At 49.9% G+C, this 18,087-nt stretch overlaps 1 protein-coding gene across 6 annotated transcripts in view; it reads right to left on the minus strand.

The window, feature by feature from the left end:
• Positions 1-18,087, minus strand: part of FLOT2 (flotillin 2) — a 456,818-nt gene that overhangs the window by 163,315 nt on the left and 275,416 nt on the right. For all 6 annotated transcript variants that reach the window (XM_085649154.1, XM_085649151.1, XM_085649148.1 and 3 more), the window contains one exon: positions 7,697-7,820. In XM_085649154.1, the coding sequence (XP_085505280.1) occupies positions 7,697-7,820 (124 nt within the window). The remainder of the gene's footprint in view (positions 1-7,696; positions 7,821-18,087) is intronic.

Raw genomic sequence — 18,087 nt, forward strand, 5'->3', positions numbered from 1 at the left:
CACTGGAAGGAAAGCGAGACTCAGAGACATGTTCCCTGATCGCCCACCAGGACTCTGCCAGCTTCATTTTTGGGGTGACTGAAATTCTGTCCTCAAAGGACCCTAGAGACTGCATCCACTGAGCATCGAGTTGTTCTTAAAGAGTCCTCATCAGCAGACAGCAATTTGGAATCAATGGAATGCAGGAGGACATCACCCTCAACATGGATTTGTATGTCCTCACAGAAATAAACCTTCCTGCCGCTAGGCACTTTATCAGCACTTGTACTTGAGAAATTCTTTCCTCTGTGGAAAATTGACAACTTTATATCCAGTATCGGCGAAGGAACACTGCCTATCTGGAAGGAATGAGAGAGGACATTTCCTTGTTGAGCTTGAGGCCCAAGGTTTGCAAAAGTTGATTACACGCTGGTGTGGAATCCTCGGCTGAACAAAAAGTGGGACCCTTTATCAGTCAATCGACCAGGTACAAGAAAACATGGTGACCTGAACGTCTAACAAAGGCTGCCACCGGAGCCATGCACTTGGTGAAAATTCTGGGAGTCGGCTTCAACTCAAAAGGAGGTACCTTGAATTGGTAATGGCACCCTGTCACCTCTAACATGAGAAACCTTTAGTGCTCTGGATCCATTAGAATATGGAAAAAATCATCCAACAAATCTAGGGAGTAAATATAGTATCCTGCATCCACTAGCTGCAGAATCTCCTGAAGGGAAAGCACTCTTAAGTACTGCTTTTTGATGAACTTGTTCACGAGCCTTGGATCCATCGCGTGGCTCCGTTTCCCAGACTTCTTTTTGATGAGGAACAAGTTGGAATAGAATCCTTGGTTGCGCTGATGGAATGGCACTTCCTCTATTGAGTTCTTGGACATAAGCCACTGAATTTCTTTTTTCAGGAAGGGCAGATGACAATGTGATGACCTGAATGGAGGCACATTGGGAGGCATTTGAACAAATTCCAGGGTGTGACCGAGATGCGCTTTCAATGATAAAAGAACCTTGAAGAAAGCTTGTGGCATAAAAGTGGGGCCACAGTGATAGGGGCTCGATATCCATCATTCACTCCTGGAGACATCTTGTGCCTTTGCCCCGGCCAAAGGCCAGCGCTGCACCTGCTGCCTGGAATAGGTTAATGATGTTGTAGGGTGGTAGGACTGGGCAGAAACACGGAGATCGAAAGCCCTGCTTGGAATAGGGCTGAAACCTCTGCTGAAACGGATACCTAGTTACCAACTGTCCTCTTCCCCAGTCACGAAAAGGCTGAAAACTTCTTCGCTGCAAGGTGCCTAGCGACCTAGCGAGTCAGTATCAGCCTTTATAGACTGCAACGCCTCATCAACATTCTTCCCAAAGAGGTTCTTTCCATCAAACGGCATGTCAAGAATCTTTGCCGTACTCCCTGGCGAAATGCCCTTGCTTTTAGCCATCCCTGGTGTCGCAGTACTGCTGCCCCAGCCATCTGTCTGGACACTGTTGATGACACGTCCATGGCCTTGTCAATCTCAGACAAGGCCTTTTAGCAAGTATGCCTCGGGCCTCTTTATTCTTGTCCTCCGGGAGATATTCTAGCGGATAGGAAATTTCGGACCACATCTGACAATCATAGCTCACTTGGATAGCGAGGGCATTGGAGGCTTTGTTGGATGTAGCCGCCGTAGTGGAAAATCTCTTCTCAATATGATCAAGCCTACGGCCTTCCTTGTCTGGAGGAGCTGTGCACAGTGAAGAGGTTTTTTTTAAACTCTTCTTTGAGCCACCTGAATAATGACCGAATCAGGCATCGGTTGGCCAAAGAGGCATAAAAGGGAATTCTCCTGAGCCCTGTACTTCTTCTCCAGCTTCAGTATCACCGCTGGAACGGAAGCTGGGGTCATATATGTCAAGCACTGCTGCGGGATGAAGTCAATGATGGGAACAGACTGTCAAGCACTGCGCTCCTGCTTTAAAATTATATAGGAAGCATTCTGCCTGTTTTTCTGGTAGAGGAAGATCAAAGCGTTTGAAGCCCTTTCAAGTAGGTCATGAAACCCACCAAAGTCTGCTGGTGGAGAATTCGCTGTAAGAGAGTTGGAGATGCTGGCATAGGCCATAATAATATCATATCAAAATCATCCCACTCAGGGTGGTCACTCTGATTTGCCTGGATCTCACCCTCTTCAGGTTGCTGATCACCATCACTGTCATGAAAGGTGTCTGAAATCGTGATTGGAGGCGAAATTGGTGTTACTTTTTGAGGTCTTTGTGTTCTCTGTGGCACCTTAGTTATCTCTGGGGTCTCCTGTCTGGTAGAAGGCTGTAGACAAGCATTTGCATCAGGGAATCTTTTATAATAGTCTTTAATCAAGTCCGTAACTAGCGAGACAGGAATCACTATGGCTGACTCTTGCACCTGTTGGTTTGACCAGGTTGCTAGTCAAAGCCTGTTCTGTTGCCCTGGAGTTAGCAAGCAAAATAACGAAAACAATTATCTTTCCTCAAATACACCTACCTTCAGAATGTACGGCATCCAAATCATTCTTCAGGTGAATTTAAAGTTCAGCAAGATTTAAACTTGCTAATGCTGTTAGGGCTGGGGCAGGATCACGCAGACTAGTTCCTCAGAAAGCCGCTTTGGTAGAGGAGGGATAAACGCTTCGCTTCTGCACGCTTGTCGCTCACTGTGAGAGGTCAGAGCAGGGTCGCACTGGTGGCTGCCTTCCGCTAGTCTTCTGACTTCAGTTATCAAAGCACTGTCATGCTTGGTCCCGTCACTGGTGATTCTGACGATGTCCCCAATCCAATACCAGGCATGACGACGATGTTGATGCTCCTGCTTTTCAAAAAGAGAAGGGAAATCCAGAGAGAAAACGTCTCTTCATAGGATTTACCTTCCAGCTACAACACTTACATGGTGTGACTTCACGCCAAAACTGCTCCACTGGTGAGAGGTGAGCAAAAAATGAGCACAAGCACATTGATGTGCGTGCTCATCCCAGTCCGCAAAAACAATGCCGCCTGTGCCAGGACATAAAAACAAAGCCCGATAGGGACCCGTTTCGATGCGCCCTTTTAAGAAGTGCCAGTGCTCAGCACCGGCCGGACCCGGGCCACTTATAGCCCTGGTCATAGAGTGTGACAGAAAGACGTGGAGGGTCATAGAGTAGACTAGAGGTAATTGCCATAGTGTTGTGAAGCGGCGTATCGTAATGCACCGTGGAGTGTTGTAGAGTGGAACGGAGGTTTGTGGCGTGGAGTGTCGTAGAGTGGAGCGTCGTAGAGTATCAGAGTGGAGTGGCATAGAGTGCAGGGAGGTAAAGTGGAGGGGTGTAGTGTATCGTACAATGGAGAAGCGTGCAGTGGCATAGAGTGGAGTTGTGTAAAGTAGCATACAGTGGAGGGCAAAGAGTGGCGTTAAGTGATGTAGAATGTCGTAGAGTTGAGTAGAGTTGCAGAGTGTCGTGGAGTGCTGTAGAGTTGTGTAGAGTGGCGTGGAATGTCAGAGTGGATTGGCGTAGAGTGGAGTAATAAGTCGTACAGTAGAGGGAATAGAGTGGAATAGAGTAGAGTGGCTTAGTGTCGAGCGGAGTGACCGAACACCGTACAGGAGAGAGGCGTAGAGTGGCATAGGGCTGAGTGGTGTATAGTAGAGTGGAGTGTCATAGTGGAGAGGAGTAGGGTGTCGTAGAGTTGAATACAGTGGAGTGAAGGCGAGTGGTGTGGAGTGGAGGATAGTAAAGCCGAATAGAGCGGCGAAGAACAACACAGAGTGGAGTAGCCTAGAGTTTAGTGGCTTAGAATGCTGTAGTGTTGAGTGTCGTAGAGTGGCCTAGAGTGAAGTGGCTTAGAGTGTTGTAGAGCAGAGAGGAGTAGATATTAAGAAATAGGCAGGCTCCATTTCCAAATACTGGAAAGCTTCCTTCCTCTAGTTGCACAGTCTTAAGAGATGGCTGTCTCCCAAGACAAAACAAGCTATTTTAACTCCACCAAAAAAGTAGCAAATATTCAACTTTTGTTGCTCCAATCTCCGTCAACCTTAAAAGACCAGATATAGATTGTTTTGGCATTTTCAACTCCCTTAAATCTACTTGTAAGTCTGAAGATCCTCTTACAACGTGACAGCCAGGATTCTTGATTAGATATCTGCACCTACAACATAGCAATCCACATGAATAACTTGCTAGTAATCGTCATGGACCACAATACTCAAGACTGCAACTGTGAGGCCACTCATCAAAAAGTCCACAACAGACTGGCAGAGCCTAGGCAACAGCAATCTAAATGCTGTGCTGTCATGGCTCACAATAATACTTGAGCATGCAGGCTGTTTTCACTGCAAATGCAATCCTGCCTGTAAGAACAATCCCTGGAATCACTCCCAGGCCGGCTCAAGATATCGAATAGAAACACCAAAGATGGGTATTTGGGATGACTGGTTTACTGCTTTTGTTTGGTATGCTAGTTTATGACAAGTGATAATGTTGGATCTCTCCATAGCTTTAAGGACCGTTAATCACTAGTTACTGTTGATCAAGTGAGAAACACAGTTGCCGCCCCCAAGCAAGCTCTAGGATAGTTTGTCTCCTTTCTCCATGGTAAAGGGCAATGTGTGAAATCAAGAACTTGTATCTCGTCATGCCTTGTAATAAAGTGTGGAGTCTTAGGGTTCTGCTACGACATCCCATTGTTTAATGTTTACACCTTTCCTTGGTTTCCAAAGGCATGCAGAACGACCAAAGATGATTTACTGGCACCATGCATAATGCTACGACTAACCTTCACTTACATTAGTGCTGTGCAACTTATCAGGTCCCCATTACCAACAGGACTTAATAGTCCACAGTCACCTGGGCAACCAAACCAGGGTCTCAAACCTACTAGACTCGACACTGTCAGAGGATGTGGAACTACACTGAACCTCCAAGGTGCAGGCCCCCCACATAGAGGAGGATGGCCTAAAGAAAGGCAGTAGCTCAAAAAACCATGTGCTCTGTTAAGCCAAGTAATAATGCAGCACAGACAACAATACTGAAAAAAACTGAGAGAAACTAAATGTATATTTTTCAATAATTCTAAAGCATTTCAGATGCATGGGCTCTTTTGCAAACACAATTTGAAGCATAGCATTGCTACCTGTTCACAATATTTACAACAAGAAATACGGTAAAGGGTGTAACAAAAGCATGACCAATGCAACATAAAATGCTGTGGATGAGTGGTCCACGAGGGGACAAAGTCTTAAAGCCAATCTATCCATGTGTCTCAAGGTTTACATACCCTGGCAATCTATATCAAATTAACAAAGCCCGCCCCTTACTTACGGTCACTTGGATTCTGGGGGATGGATTTAGAACAAATCCAATTGCAACTCATGGTTTCCATGGCAATATCCCTGCCAATCCCTAATCTTTGCTCAGATGACTACATCTGCTTTCAGCTTTTAAGAATGAAAATGTCTTCTAGCAGTAATGGAATTACACCAACTCAAGCATGCTGCACAGCTGCCCTGTAGGATTAAATGTATCCTGACCACTGCTTTCGTGAGCAATTAAATGGGAAGCGCAGTTAGCAGTGAACTCAATAGTACTGACAGGGCGCTGGTCTCTCATGATTTCCATTTTGTGCGAACATGCACTGTGTGTTTAGGCTTCCTTGCCTGATGACTGGAAGAAAACAAACGGCTAGAACTGATTTGCTTTTGGAACATTAGGGATTCAGCAGGCGCCTAAGGAGACATGTGCATGATCACGCGTGATGGATAATTTGGTGCCTAAACAGCAATGACTGTTGCACAGCTGGACAAATAAATTCATCTATCCATGTTAATTCCAATGCTACAATAGCCCAGGTGTCGTAGAAAAAATTAAGCTAACCAGCCACTTAGGTCAATGGCTTATGGAAATTATAAATCACAGGACCACTGTATTCCCCACCGATCAGGCACGTACTGTGATCATGTATATAATCTATACCACAAATTAAACAGAGTTTAAGATGTACCAATTGCAATGGATACATTGCACCAGCATTTCGGGTGCCCTGATCAACACGAAGAGGTCTACAATCATTATGATCCCGAAAAAGGCCTTTAGTGATTGCTGCGCTGCGTTGATAAATACCCTGCACATACCCAACCCTGTCACAGTGCAAACCATCAGTCGTCGGCCACGCAGTGACCCTGCGCAATGTGCAACCTCTAACTCAGACCCTTAACATTCAATGCAGGCAGCAACTCGAGCAGCAGAGAATCCCTTTGAAGTCTCTAGGCAATTCATGAATATTCTACAAGTTAAACATGGTCTTTCCAACCTGTGGAAGTGTACTGCTACAGCCAAGACACCACCTCTGACCAGCTTCAGATCTTAAACTGCACATTCCAGCCTCAAGGGGTCCAGGTTGGAAGCACAGTTTTCAGAGACCACAGTGCAGACCATTGGAATGAACTGCTCCACCTGAAGTTTGACAAAGTGTTGAAAACCTGCCTGTTTACTCAGTGGTTCAAGGATCTTCGCATAGGTTTCAGGGTCAAGAAACTCCAGGTTTAGTACACGTAATAAATGTTAAACTAGAGTAAAATCCTAAACCATTGTCTCCATCACCCAAACTTTTAACCTCTACCATGTTCTTCTCTATTTAATCAACTGTACTCTGTGAACCATCAGCTGGGTTGTAAAGCTTAAGTGGATGATGTTACAGGGGTGAAGTCACGGAAGTACACAACATAAGTAATGTTTCTTTCTGCCATTGCCTCCTGACACTAGAAGAGTGCAGTTTTAAATGTTAGGGCAATATAGGCTGCATACGGTCAAAATCATATTTTGCAAACATAAGGTTTCCTACCAGCTGGTCTTTTTAAAAGTTGCATGGCCTTCACCTATATGGTTTAATCTCATTATTAACAGCTTTAATGTACCCATATTATTTACTATATGGCACTTTTAAAAACAGTTTTCTCCACGAGTAGCACTACTCAGTCTAGACAGGGGCAATACTATTACTATTCCTCTGAATGCGAAAGTACCCTAAAGGTTATGTGCTAGGATAGCCAGCGTTGCCCTGGGCCAAACCTACAGCAGCAGAAGTGTAAGGTATCACAGTAATAAAGAATCTAGAGAGATGACGACTGAAAGCTATGGGTAATTTCAAATCCGGTTCCCAAGTTAATAGCAGTCAATAGATGGATGAGACGAGAAATGTCGCATACAGGAACAGTGCAGGTACCACTGATGTAGACTAATATATACTTTTAAGAGTTTCGCGAGGTACCAGTTTCGAAATGGTGCTGCAGGCCATATAGAAGTTATCTTGGCACAGATACATTCGGGTGAGCTCTGCAAGTTAGGAGTTGGGGGGGAAGAAATGTGTTATGCCTTGTTCCAGTCAAAGGTGTACCAATAGACGTGAGTGGGACATGAATACAAGAACAGCAGGGCACGCTAAAATAAACAGGGCAGTGTGAAGGCAGTATTAATGCAAGGGAGAAAGGTGCAGCTCCATAACAAACCCCTAAAGTTACTGCCTTATACTGAAAATGACTAAAGTGCTTTAATAGAAAAGGCGGACAGCTCAAGGATGGGATGCGCTGGCAGATACCTGCAAAGAAAGCAGGGAATGAATACGGAGTAGCAGTGGCCAAGCCTCTATGAAACATGCACGGAGCTCACAATAAAGGACTACAAAAGAACACGCAAGCCCCTGCCACCAGATGTGCTTCATACCCAAGATGGATCGCAGATGCCCCTCCAGAGTTTGTAGGACCACATTTTTCACTTCTTGGACATTTTTTCCCAAGAACTGCTCAGAAGCAACTGCGAGAAGTTCCTTTTCCGTCATTATTTTCACCTGTAGATAAAAATAAAAGAACACACATTTGCCAACATGAAATTAAGTCTTACCAAAAACAGCAGAAAACGCAAAAACCCATCACCAAAACAAGCAGGAGAAGCCATTGTTCTTGCCCAATCATAAACTGCAGCCATAGGGACGGGTCACACTACTCAATGAAGGCAAGTAGGGGACCGTCCAGAGTAAATATATACCCCGAGTGTCATGCATCATAAAAGAACTCGAGGAATAGGCAAGACCACATAGTGCCTTCCCACAACATAGCCAATGGTCATTCCAACAGAAGTGATGTAGCGAGCCATACAAGTATACACAGAACAAACAACTTGTCCTCACCTCTATTTTGTGGCTTCTTAAATGAATCTATTTGGTCCTCATCAAATGTTTGAATACCCAGTACCCGTCTCATTAGACCCATGAATGCCTGATCAAATTGATAGTTCCACCATATGAATCTCCTCCAGGTCTGCTATGGAAGGTGAAGATGTTTCAAATAGCTATGGATGTCAGCATGCAAACTTGTCATCACAGATTAACAAATGTAAAGACTGGTCATTGCTACCAGTCTTATCCAATTTAGTTATGAAATAGTCCATCTCCGACACACATGTGTGCAGAAGATTTAAGATTCAGATATGCAATAATCCTGACACGTTACCCATATCCTCTTGATGATATCTTTTCAAACACTTCCATCTGTGAGAACGGGAAGGAAAAGGGAAGTGACCAATGAATACCTCTAGAAATTCTAATCCACATGCTCCTCTACCCTAACCTGAGGGAAAATGAAGAAAAACAAAAGAACCCCTGTTGGCAGAATACTGAGACTTAGAAATTTTAGAATAAGAACACTAGTATAATGGGACAACATGAATGTTTTCGGAGGTCACTAGAGCAAACAAGTTTGGTGCAGTACAAATATCAACTGAAAACAAACGAATAGAAATGATACTTCAGATAAAAGAGGTCTGTGCAAAGAACTGGTATGTCAAATACATCAGCAGCAAATTCAAGGAAGTCTGGTTGGAAGAGATGCTCATTTGAATTTACCCAGTATAACTAGAACACTACTAAAGGAATTGTATGTCAGGACCTGAGGTGAGGAATAGGACTTCCAACTTCGCTTTGTTTCCAACAGCAGAGAACACAGCAAGAAGAAATAAACTACACTTCCTAATAACCATAGGGAAAACAGTAGTTCATACATTTACCAACCACAGTCTCTTTATACGATTACATTTCTTTGTTTGATAAACAAATTTGTATTGTTTTCACGACAAACAATGCCAGCCAATCATCAATGTACAATGAGAATATATATACATTTTTTTAAATAAAAAAACTCCCCCAACCACTTCCCCCATACCCTACAATACTTTTTAGGAGAACAGCGTGCCTCATACATGATTTTCTCTTGTGCGGCAAACCAGTCAACCCCTGCCATTTCCCAACGCACGGGGGATCAGGGCATTTCCAAGATGCAGCTATGTCCCTCTTAGCCATCACCATTGCCGTAGTAAGAAACAGCTTTTCATTTCTGGACCCATCCAGCCAATCAGTAATACCCAGGAGTGCGTGCCGTGGGTCGTGAGGGACTTCCCACCCCAGTATTTCCGTGAGTTCTTCCTCAATATCACCCCAGAACCGTGTCAAACGGGGACATGCCCATACCATGTGAAAGAAATCAGCCGGTTCATGGGCGCACCTGGTGCAGGCAGGGGTCGGGCAAAAACCTGCCAGTTCGGGGTTAGGTAGGCTGCATGCAAATAGTATAGCTGGACCATACGGAGCCTGGCTGACACGGTGACCGTCCTGGGAGCCATAAGAGCATCGCACCAGTTTTCCTCCTCTAATGTGCGGACCCACTCCTCTCATTGGTTTCGGAGTCGATCTAGCATGGTCGGGGTGTTATTGACCAGTGTCAGGTAGATGCGGGAGATACCCCCCTCTCCAGCTTCCCCAGCATAATCTGCGCCTCTGGCGGGCTGTGTTCAGGGATCCGTGTGTCTTCCTTGAGGTGTACGTGGAGGGCATGGCGGAGCTGTAGATATTTATAAAATTGTGTCAGATGCAGGGAGTACCGGGTGTGGAGGTCCTTGAAGGAGCGCATGTGACCGCTTGCCCACACATCACCCAATTGTGAGATCCCTATAAGGTCCCAGGATCTAAAGCCCTGTAGCCCACTAACCTCTCTGAACCAGGTGCCTTGCCAGAGGGGCGTACACTGGGTCAGCTTTTGTGTCCACTTAGTATGTCGCAGCGCTGCCCGCCAGGCCAACAGTGCGGAGCGCGTCACCTCCGGTAGTCGGGATGGAATGGGTTCCCCATATAAGATAAACTGGATTTTGGTCAGGCCTAACTCGCCCAGCTCAAGAGTGTAGACCGGGTCAGACCAGCCCCCGTTAAACCAGTCGTGTATGAAAAGCAAGCGCGTGTCCAGATAATACAGGTATTAATGGGTCATCCCCAGACCCCCATCAAATGAAGGAATCCTACATATGCTCAGGGCCAAGCGAACCCTCCTCGTCCCCGAGAAGAACTTAGAGGCCATGCTGTCCAACTCCCGAAACCAGGCCCTCAGAAAGCAGAAGGGGGTGTTTTGGAGAACATAGAGGAACCGGGGGAGAATCATGATTTTAAACAGGACGACTCTCCCTATGGGGTTCAGAGGTAATGTTTGCCATTTCTGGAGATCTGCCTTGGCTCTCTTCACCAGAGGAGTAACATTGAGGGCCCAGCCTAGCTCAGGGAGCAGAGTCACCCATATCCCCAAGTATTTGAACGACTGGCGTTGGAGCGGTATGTTGGACTGCCAGTCATAGCATTCTCTAGACAGGTGGAGACGGACCAGGACCGACTTGTCGGGATTCAGCCGGAGGCCCGCTCAAAGGAGAACAGAATCTGGAGGCATTGAGGGCCGGATCGGGCAGGATCTGCTCGGTAAATAAGGACGTCGTCCGCATAGAGAGCGATCTTGTCAGCCTCTGCATTCAGCCATTCCCATCCTTGCACACGCCAGTCGGAACGTATCAGGGTCACCAGGGGCTCCATCGCCAAGGCAAAGAGCTGCCTTGTTCCCCTGTGGACAGAGAAGGGCTACAACAAGACCCCATTGACTAGAACGCTCGCCCTCGGGTGGGCATACAGGACACGAACCAGACCCCGAAAGTGGGGACCAACACCCATCTTAGCGAGGACCGCATCTAAAAATCCCCAGCCCACCGAATCAAAGGCTTTCTCAAAGTCCACAAGGAGGACTGCCAAATAGAAGATGAGCAAGTGGCGGTGAGCCAGGGCCAGGTACAATGCCGGGTACCACGCGAGGGCATGAACCAGCACTGGTCCGGGTGAACCAATAAGGACAGGTAGGGTTTTAGCCGCTGGGCAAGAATCGTGGTGAAAAGTTTAATCTCCGTGTTGATAAGGGAGATGGGACAGTAGTCCACACACCGTGGGGAGGGTGGCTGAGATTTGGGAAGAACCACGATGGTGGCCATGTCTGTCTCGGGTGGGAAGGAACCCTTTTCAGCCGCCTCCTCAAACAAGTTAGCGAGGTGCGGAACGAGGGTCTCACGATATAGAGCTTAGTATTCCTGAGGGAGGCCATCCGGACCTGGGGTCTTGTCCGAGGATTTAAGGGTTAGTGCTTCACCAATCTCTTCATGGCTGATAGGGCGGTCCAGGTCTGCCCGGACAGTGGAGTCCAGGTGGGGAAGGCGAGCGCCCCCGGCCCCCAGCAAGCCAGAGAGCGACAGTGTCTGGGTTTTAGCCGTATAGAGTTGGTGGTGGTAGGAGGCGAAGGCGTGAGCCATCTCCATTGGGGATCGGTGCACCGACCCGTCCAGGTCTATCATTTCAGGGATAATGCAGTTCGCCCTGGGATAGGTAGCCAATCTATGGAGAATTGAGCCGTTCTTGTTGCCCCAGCCATATACTCTGGCCAGTTGAGTTCACTCGCCTCTAAGGAAAGCTGCTGAATCTCAGCGCGGAGGTGAGCGAGAAGTCTCTCTTTGGAAGAGTCAGCCACCGCAGAGGAGGACTGTTCGAGGCATAACGCTTGCGCCTCGCGCGAGGTGATCTGCTGCGCTTGCCTCTGGCGCTTGAGCTGGCCCTTAGTGACAACCTGGAGCGGACACAAACCCGTCATTGGCCGGGAAATACTGCTTGAGCTCTTTCCCCACTACCTTTCGAAACTCCTTATCCTGGAGGAACGCGCAGATATACCCCTTGGAAGGATACGGACATCCTGGATCACGGTGCAGTCCGTTGAGAGGACAAAGATTGCATCGATGCGTGCCTGCGTGTGGTGGGCTGCAGAGGTGTGAGTGAATTGTTTAGTGTGGGGTGCCAGGTATGCCATGCGTCGCAGAAGCCCAGTGACTCGGACCAGTTTGTTAATTGTTTCGCCTGCGCAAGTCTACTGTGGGATGGAGGGCCCATCGTGTCCAGATCTGGGAAGGAAACCGCGTTCAAGTCACCCCCGATGAAAGTGGAACCCAGGGGCAGTGAGGTTAATAGCTCGGTGGATTTTTCCAGGGTCGCCGTGAGCATCGATAGGGGTGAGTATATGGATATTAAGTTAAGGGGGTTGCCATTCAACGAACCACAAAAAGGCCCCCGAAGTGCCTTGGGAGTCGTGGACGACCCTTGTAAGCACAAAGGGAAGGGAACGCTTCAGCAGGACCGCCACCCCACGGGAGCCCCGGGTGAAGCCCGAATGCCATACCCTGTCATACCCATAGCGTGTCAGGAAGGGGCAGTGATTACCCAGCAAGTGTGTCTCCTGAAGTAGGAGAACCTCTACCCCGAGGCATTACAGTACAGCCATGCGTTTGAGGCAGTTCAGGAGGCCGTTGACGTTCCAAGACAGAACATGAAGGGAAGCTCCTGGGATAGGCGTGTCACTCATGGTGGCAGGTGGTCGTATTGGCGGAACAAAGCCGTACAGAGAATCGTGGCCGTGGGAGGGATCACGTGAGTGTGTGTCAGGGTGCCTGTGTGAGGCTTACGTATCCCATTAGGAGATGAGACAGAGTGCTGTGTGATTGCTGGTGCAACAAAACACTACACTGGGAAAGAACAATCCCAACCCCCCATGCCCCTCCCCCACCCTATATTTCGAGAACAGAAGCATCTGTCAGCCCCCCTAATAGAACCAAAACCAAACAAACGCTCAGCTTGAGTTGCGTGGAGGACTCCTCCATAAGGACAGATATGCAGTATCTCAGCAGAAAGACTAAAGATCAGAGCAAGAAGTCTGCCAGAGCCCCGGGTTCCCACGAGTTTGGAACGCGCCCTCGGAGTGTTCAAATTATCAGCTACCACCCGCAGGATTGTCAGAGGGCCGAGCTGCGGGTGAGATCGGTGTCTGCCCTTGCGGAGTCTTGTTGGGTCGACAGTGGGGGAGCCACGCGCGGGCCGCCAGACAAATGGTGCCTGAGGCGGGGAGGGGAGTCCGAAGTCTCAGAGTCTTTGGGCAGGTAGGCTCGAGCATCTTTGGGACGCTGCCGGAGACTGGCGCCCAGGCGATCGAGGTTGCGCGGAGTGGGCGCCCGTTGGCCTGGGGGACAGGTTACTTTTGTTTGAGGGGCCGGTCTTCTGTTAGCCAGGTCCAGGCTGCCTGAGGAGAGTCGAAAAATGCAGTGTTCTGAAAGACGACTCGCAGGCGCGCTGGGAACTGAAGCTGGTATTGAAGGCCCAGGGTTCGCAGTTTCTTCTTGACTTCTATGTATGAGCGGCGTTGGTCTTGTACTTCCTTGGTGTAATCCGGGAACACCATGATGGTGTAATTTTGGAATTTGAGGGGTCCCTGAGAGCGCGACACGTGCAGGATGGCATCCCGGTCTTTGAAATTAAGAATTTTCAGGATGATAGGGCGAGGTGCGGCCCGACTGGTGGTTTCAGCGTGAGGAACCGGTGTGCCCTCTCCACCACGAACCAGGCAGAGAGGGAGTCTTTAGGCACCTGGGTCTTTTCAGCTCCTTCAGGGAATCCCACTAGTCGGAGGTTGTTGCGGTATGCGCGGTTTTCAGCGTCCTCTGCGCGCCGGTGGAGCTCGTTGGTGTGTGATCGTAGGTTGGCCAACTGCTCTTTTAGTTGATGGATATCGTCCTCCGCTGTTGAAATTCGGGATTCGGCTTCTGTTATTCGGGCCATAGCATTACAGAGGTCTTGCTGGAAGAGGGACACATCTACCTTGACCTCTCCGATCTTCCCCTCCACCGACGCCTGCGAGCCGCTGATTGCCTGCAGGATGGCCACTAAGTCGGAGAGCCCCATCGGCCCGCCCAGGCCACTCGCGCTCCAAAGTGGTGAACCGGTCTATCTTTGTTTGTGTGGGGGCGGCTGCGGATTTAGAGGTCTTGTCTCCTCCCATGGTCGGTGACCAGTCAAGGATCCACGTGGGCTGCAGGGGCCGGACAAAGGAGAGCGGGCCCGAGCATGCGCCTCGGCTGTGATCGCACAGCTCTTCAGGATCCAGTGCCAAGGGACCAGGATGGACGCCGCTGTTCAGGAGATCAATGGGGGGGTGGGCCGCAGCCTCTCCGATCGCATACGCCAGCAGAGCCCTGCGGTGCTGTTGGAGATGAGTAGAGCGATGAACAAGGCCGCAGGCACCCCCTATAGTGAGCCCCCTAGCGGGTGAGGCCCGGTAAGGAAGGGTTTGGGGCCCCCCAGAAGGGCAACAGCCAACCAGCGCACCGCTGCCCGAAGTGGCAGCCGAAAGGGGAACCACCGTCCACGGGAGGCAGGAAGGAAAACGCCAGAAAGAGGCCCTCCCGGATCCAGGTGATAGTGGTAGGCCTAGGGATGCCCGGCCCTTTGCGATGGTGTGTTATCCGGCTCCTCGTATCTCCAGCCCGAAGATCATTGAGAGCCAGGTCGGGGGGCAGAAGGCCCGCAGGAGTCCATTAGTGGGGGGGGGGGGGGAAACCCGCTGCCCGCAATGGACAGCCGGTAGACCTCTCCAGCACACCCCCAGGCAAGTCCCAGGGACAGAACCAAGGTGCAAGGACAGCAGATCGAGCGTCTCCCGGGACACCACAACGTCGTGGAGGACAAGGAGGGCCCGGAAAGCCTGGCACCGATCTCCCGCCCCGATGCCCGATACGGCAGCCGAACCCCTGGCTCGCTCCCCACTAACCAGATAGTTTCTTTTCCCTGGGCTCCGGGCCGATAGCCGCCGGTGAAGTGAAGCGGTGTCTCCCCGACACCTCTCTCGCGGTTCATGGTTGGAAGCCCTCAAAGCATCACCCCTCACGGGTCGGTCGTCTCTTCATGGGCCAGGACAGGAGTGAAGATGTAGAATAGGCCCTCCAGGCACACCGGCCTCCCAAGCGCAGCCACCGTAGGCGGTCGCAGGCCGCCAGGCCCCGGGACATCCAACGAGAGGGAGCGATGAGGGCCAGGCCTGGGCAGTGGGGAGGGCCGGTAGGACCTGGCCCGTGGGAAAGGGGTAGGGAGCGCCCGCTGCTCGTATTGCGCAGCCGGTGAGCCTCCCCACCACAACCCCAGAAGGGGGCTGAGAGGGACGCAGTACTGGGGAGGACCAAGAGGATGGGGGGGCTGGGAGGCCAAGCACCAACCTCCCGCACCGCTGCCCGATATGGCAGCCGCTCCCTGACCACCACCTCCTCACCGGTAATCTCTCCTCATGGAATTCCGGGACGGTCCTCGGAGCCGAGGTGGGGCGATTCCGCTTCCGGCCACCCCGTCCTAGATTCCGGCGTGAAGCTCCCTAATGCGTCACCGTTTACACTTCGGCTGCTTCTTTGCGAAGCACAAAGAGGTCCCCGCACTGGAGCGGGCAACGGGAGACCAGAGCAGGTCCCAGAGGCCAAGGCGTCCGCCACGGAGAAGGACAGGAGCTGGGGCTCCGATCAGCACTCCCAGGGCCGGAGCGCCGGGATCACCGACGGGGCGCGAGGGAGGCCGCCACCTGGCGACTCGGGGGGCCCAGGCGATTCGGGGGGCCCAGGCGGGCGCACATAGGTCTAATTCAGCAGGTAGACGGTTTCGGGCAGAGCTCTGAACACACAGGGAACCACAGCAGGCAGGGTTGGATTGCAGATGGGTGCCGTTGACAGCAGGATGTAAGGCGAATGACTCTTTTTGATAACTTCTGCCCCTCTATGGGAGGGACGATCGAGGTTCCTCCAGTGGAGCTAGAGTACCCAGAGGGAATCAGAGCGACGCCAAAGCCAAGAGGAAGAGGGAACAGTCCTCTGCACTGGATGCCTTTCAAAGAAGGCCTTCTCTGCACAGTCCGAATACACAAGCAGATACTAGGCTCCGACAGTCATCCATCTGGACGTTCCCGTGGTGTAAACGATCCCATTATTAAGCCTGGCTCGGATACAATTCCAAACTTAGATGTAGGAACAGATGAGGACACTCAAAGGGAACTTTGATGAGGGTAACGCAGGTAGATCCTGCAACCAGGTCTGGGACATGAAAGTTGCACAGAAGCTGAAAACCACCTTGAGAAGACTCCACCGGGCATGCTTGACCAAAGGACATTTACCATCCTTGGTCCAGAGAATGGAACCAGTCAGGAAAAGGTTACTTAAAATATGTTGGAAATCGCCCGTGAAAACCCCTGGATAAGCAGGTTCAGGGGCCATCCATGGACGGAATGTCGCCGTAAAACAAAAGAAGGAAAGTTACCATGACGCCAGATACTGACGGCCAGAAGGACACCTTTCAGGCCAAATTGGTCATGGAACAGAAAAAAAAGTGTCTTGGCATGCTTGACAAGACAAACTTTTGGATACTGCGGGCCTCCTCACTAAAATTCTGGACATGGCTGATGAGGCCAGGTAGTCAAGCACGCTTATATCCCAGATATCCTCTTAGGCTGGGCACAAAGGACCATTACATTTTTAGGCAACAAAAACTGCAATATCTATGGAATGGCACAGAACTCTCCTACAAAAAAGTGGACCTGAAGCTGGCGGACCTCATTACCTCTGAGACCCAGTGGTTCAGGGGGTCTGTTTGATGAGCCTTTCCTCGTGAAAATGGGGGAAGGGGCGGCTAAGTACATTTTGAAGTTTGCCTCCATGGATAAAAGCCCAGCCTTCATTCAAGAAATGTTTTAGACCAAAGGTCAAGCTCAACTTGTACAAGACTAAAGTACTCATCCTGGGGCCCGCCCCCTCAGCATGGGACTAGTCCTTGTGGCCTGCTGCACTGGGAACCCCCCCCCCCCCCCCACACCACCACGGACTACAGACGTAACCTCGCCATCATACTGGGCTCCTTACTAACAATGAACTGCTAGATCAATGCCCTATCCCCAACCTGCTTCCACATGCTCTGCCTGCTTCGAAATTCAGATGGATCCCCACAGAATCCAGAAACACGGTCACTCATGCACTCATCACCAGCAGACTCAACTACAGCAACGCACTCTATGACAGCGTCACCCAGAAACTGCTCAGGAAACTACAGAACATTCAAAACGGAGCAGCCACAATGGTCCTCAACATCCCCTGCCACATAACCAAAAATCTTCGACAACTCCACTGGCTCCCAGTCAACAAGAGAATCACTTTCAAGCTCCTCACACATGCCTACAAAGCTTCTCCACTGCGTAGAACCAGGATATCTGAACCACCGCCTCTCATTCCACATATCCACCAGGCAACTTTGCTTTGCCCATCGTGGCCTGGCCACCATCCCATGGATCCACAAGACCAGAACTAGAGGAAGATCCTTCTCCTACCTTGCTGCCAAGACCTAGAAAACCCTGCCCCTCCACCTCAGGCAATCCCCATCGCTAACCCAATTCAGGAAGGATTTCAAGACATGGCACTGAAACTCCACACCCAGAAGGATCCCCCCGCCCCACCCCACCAGTGCCTTGAGATCCTCACGGGTGAATAGCCGCCCTATACAAACCCCTGATTGATTGATTGACAGGAGGTCCCTTCTTCACATGCAAGTATAGGGGGAAGGTTGGTATGGTTCCCACAAATGAAGGGAACTAGCCAGTATTGCTTGGTCCTACAGGTTTTTCACTTGAAATTCGCCCAGACAGTGGCGAAGACTAAGGCTGATAACCTTCTCAAGAACAGTCTCAGAATTTATTTGCAGATCAGGTTAAGGCATCATTAAAGAAGGGCTCAATAATCCCTTTGAAGGAACACTCCATGGCATTTCAGAACATCATAAGGACAAAAAGTTTTGCCCTGTGACAAATCTGAAGAATTTAAATGAGTAGTTAATATGAAACTACTTCAATCTTGAGGGAATCCATCTG

The sequence above is a fragment of the Triturus cristatus genome, chromosome 3_2, assembly GCF_964204655.1.
Source record: "Triturus cristatus chromosome 3_2, aTriCri1.1, whole genome shotgun sequence".
Classification (NCBI taxonomy): domain Eukaryota; kingdom Metazoa; phylum Chordata; class Amphibia; order Caudata; family Salamandridae; genus Triturus; species Triturus cristatus.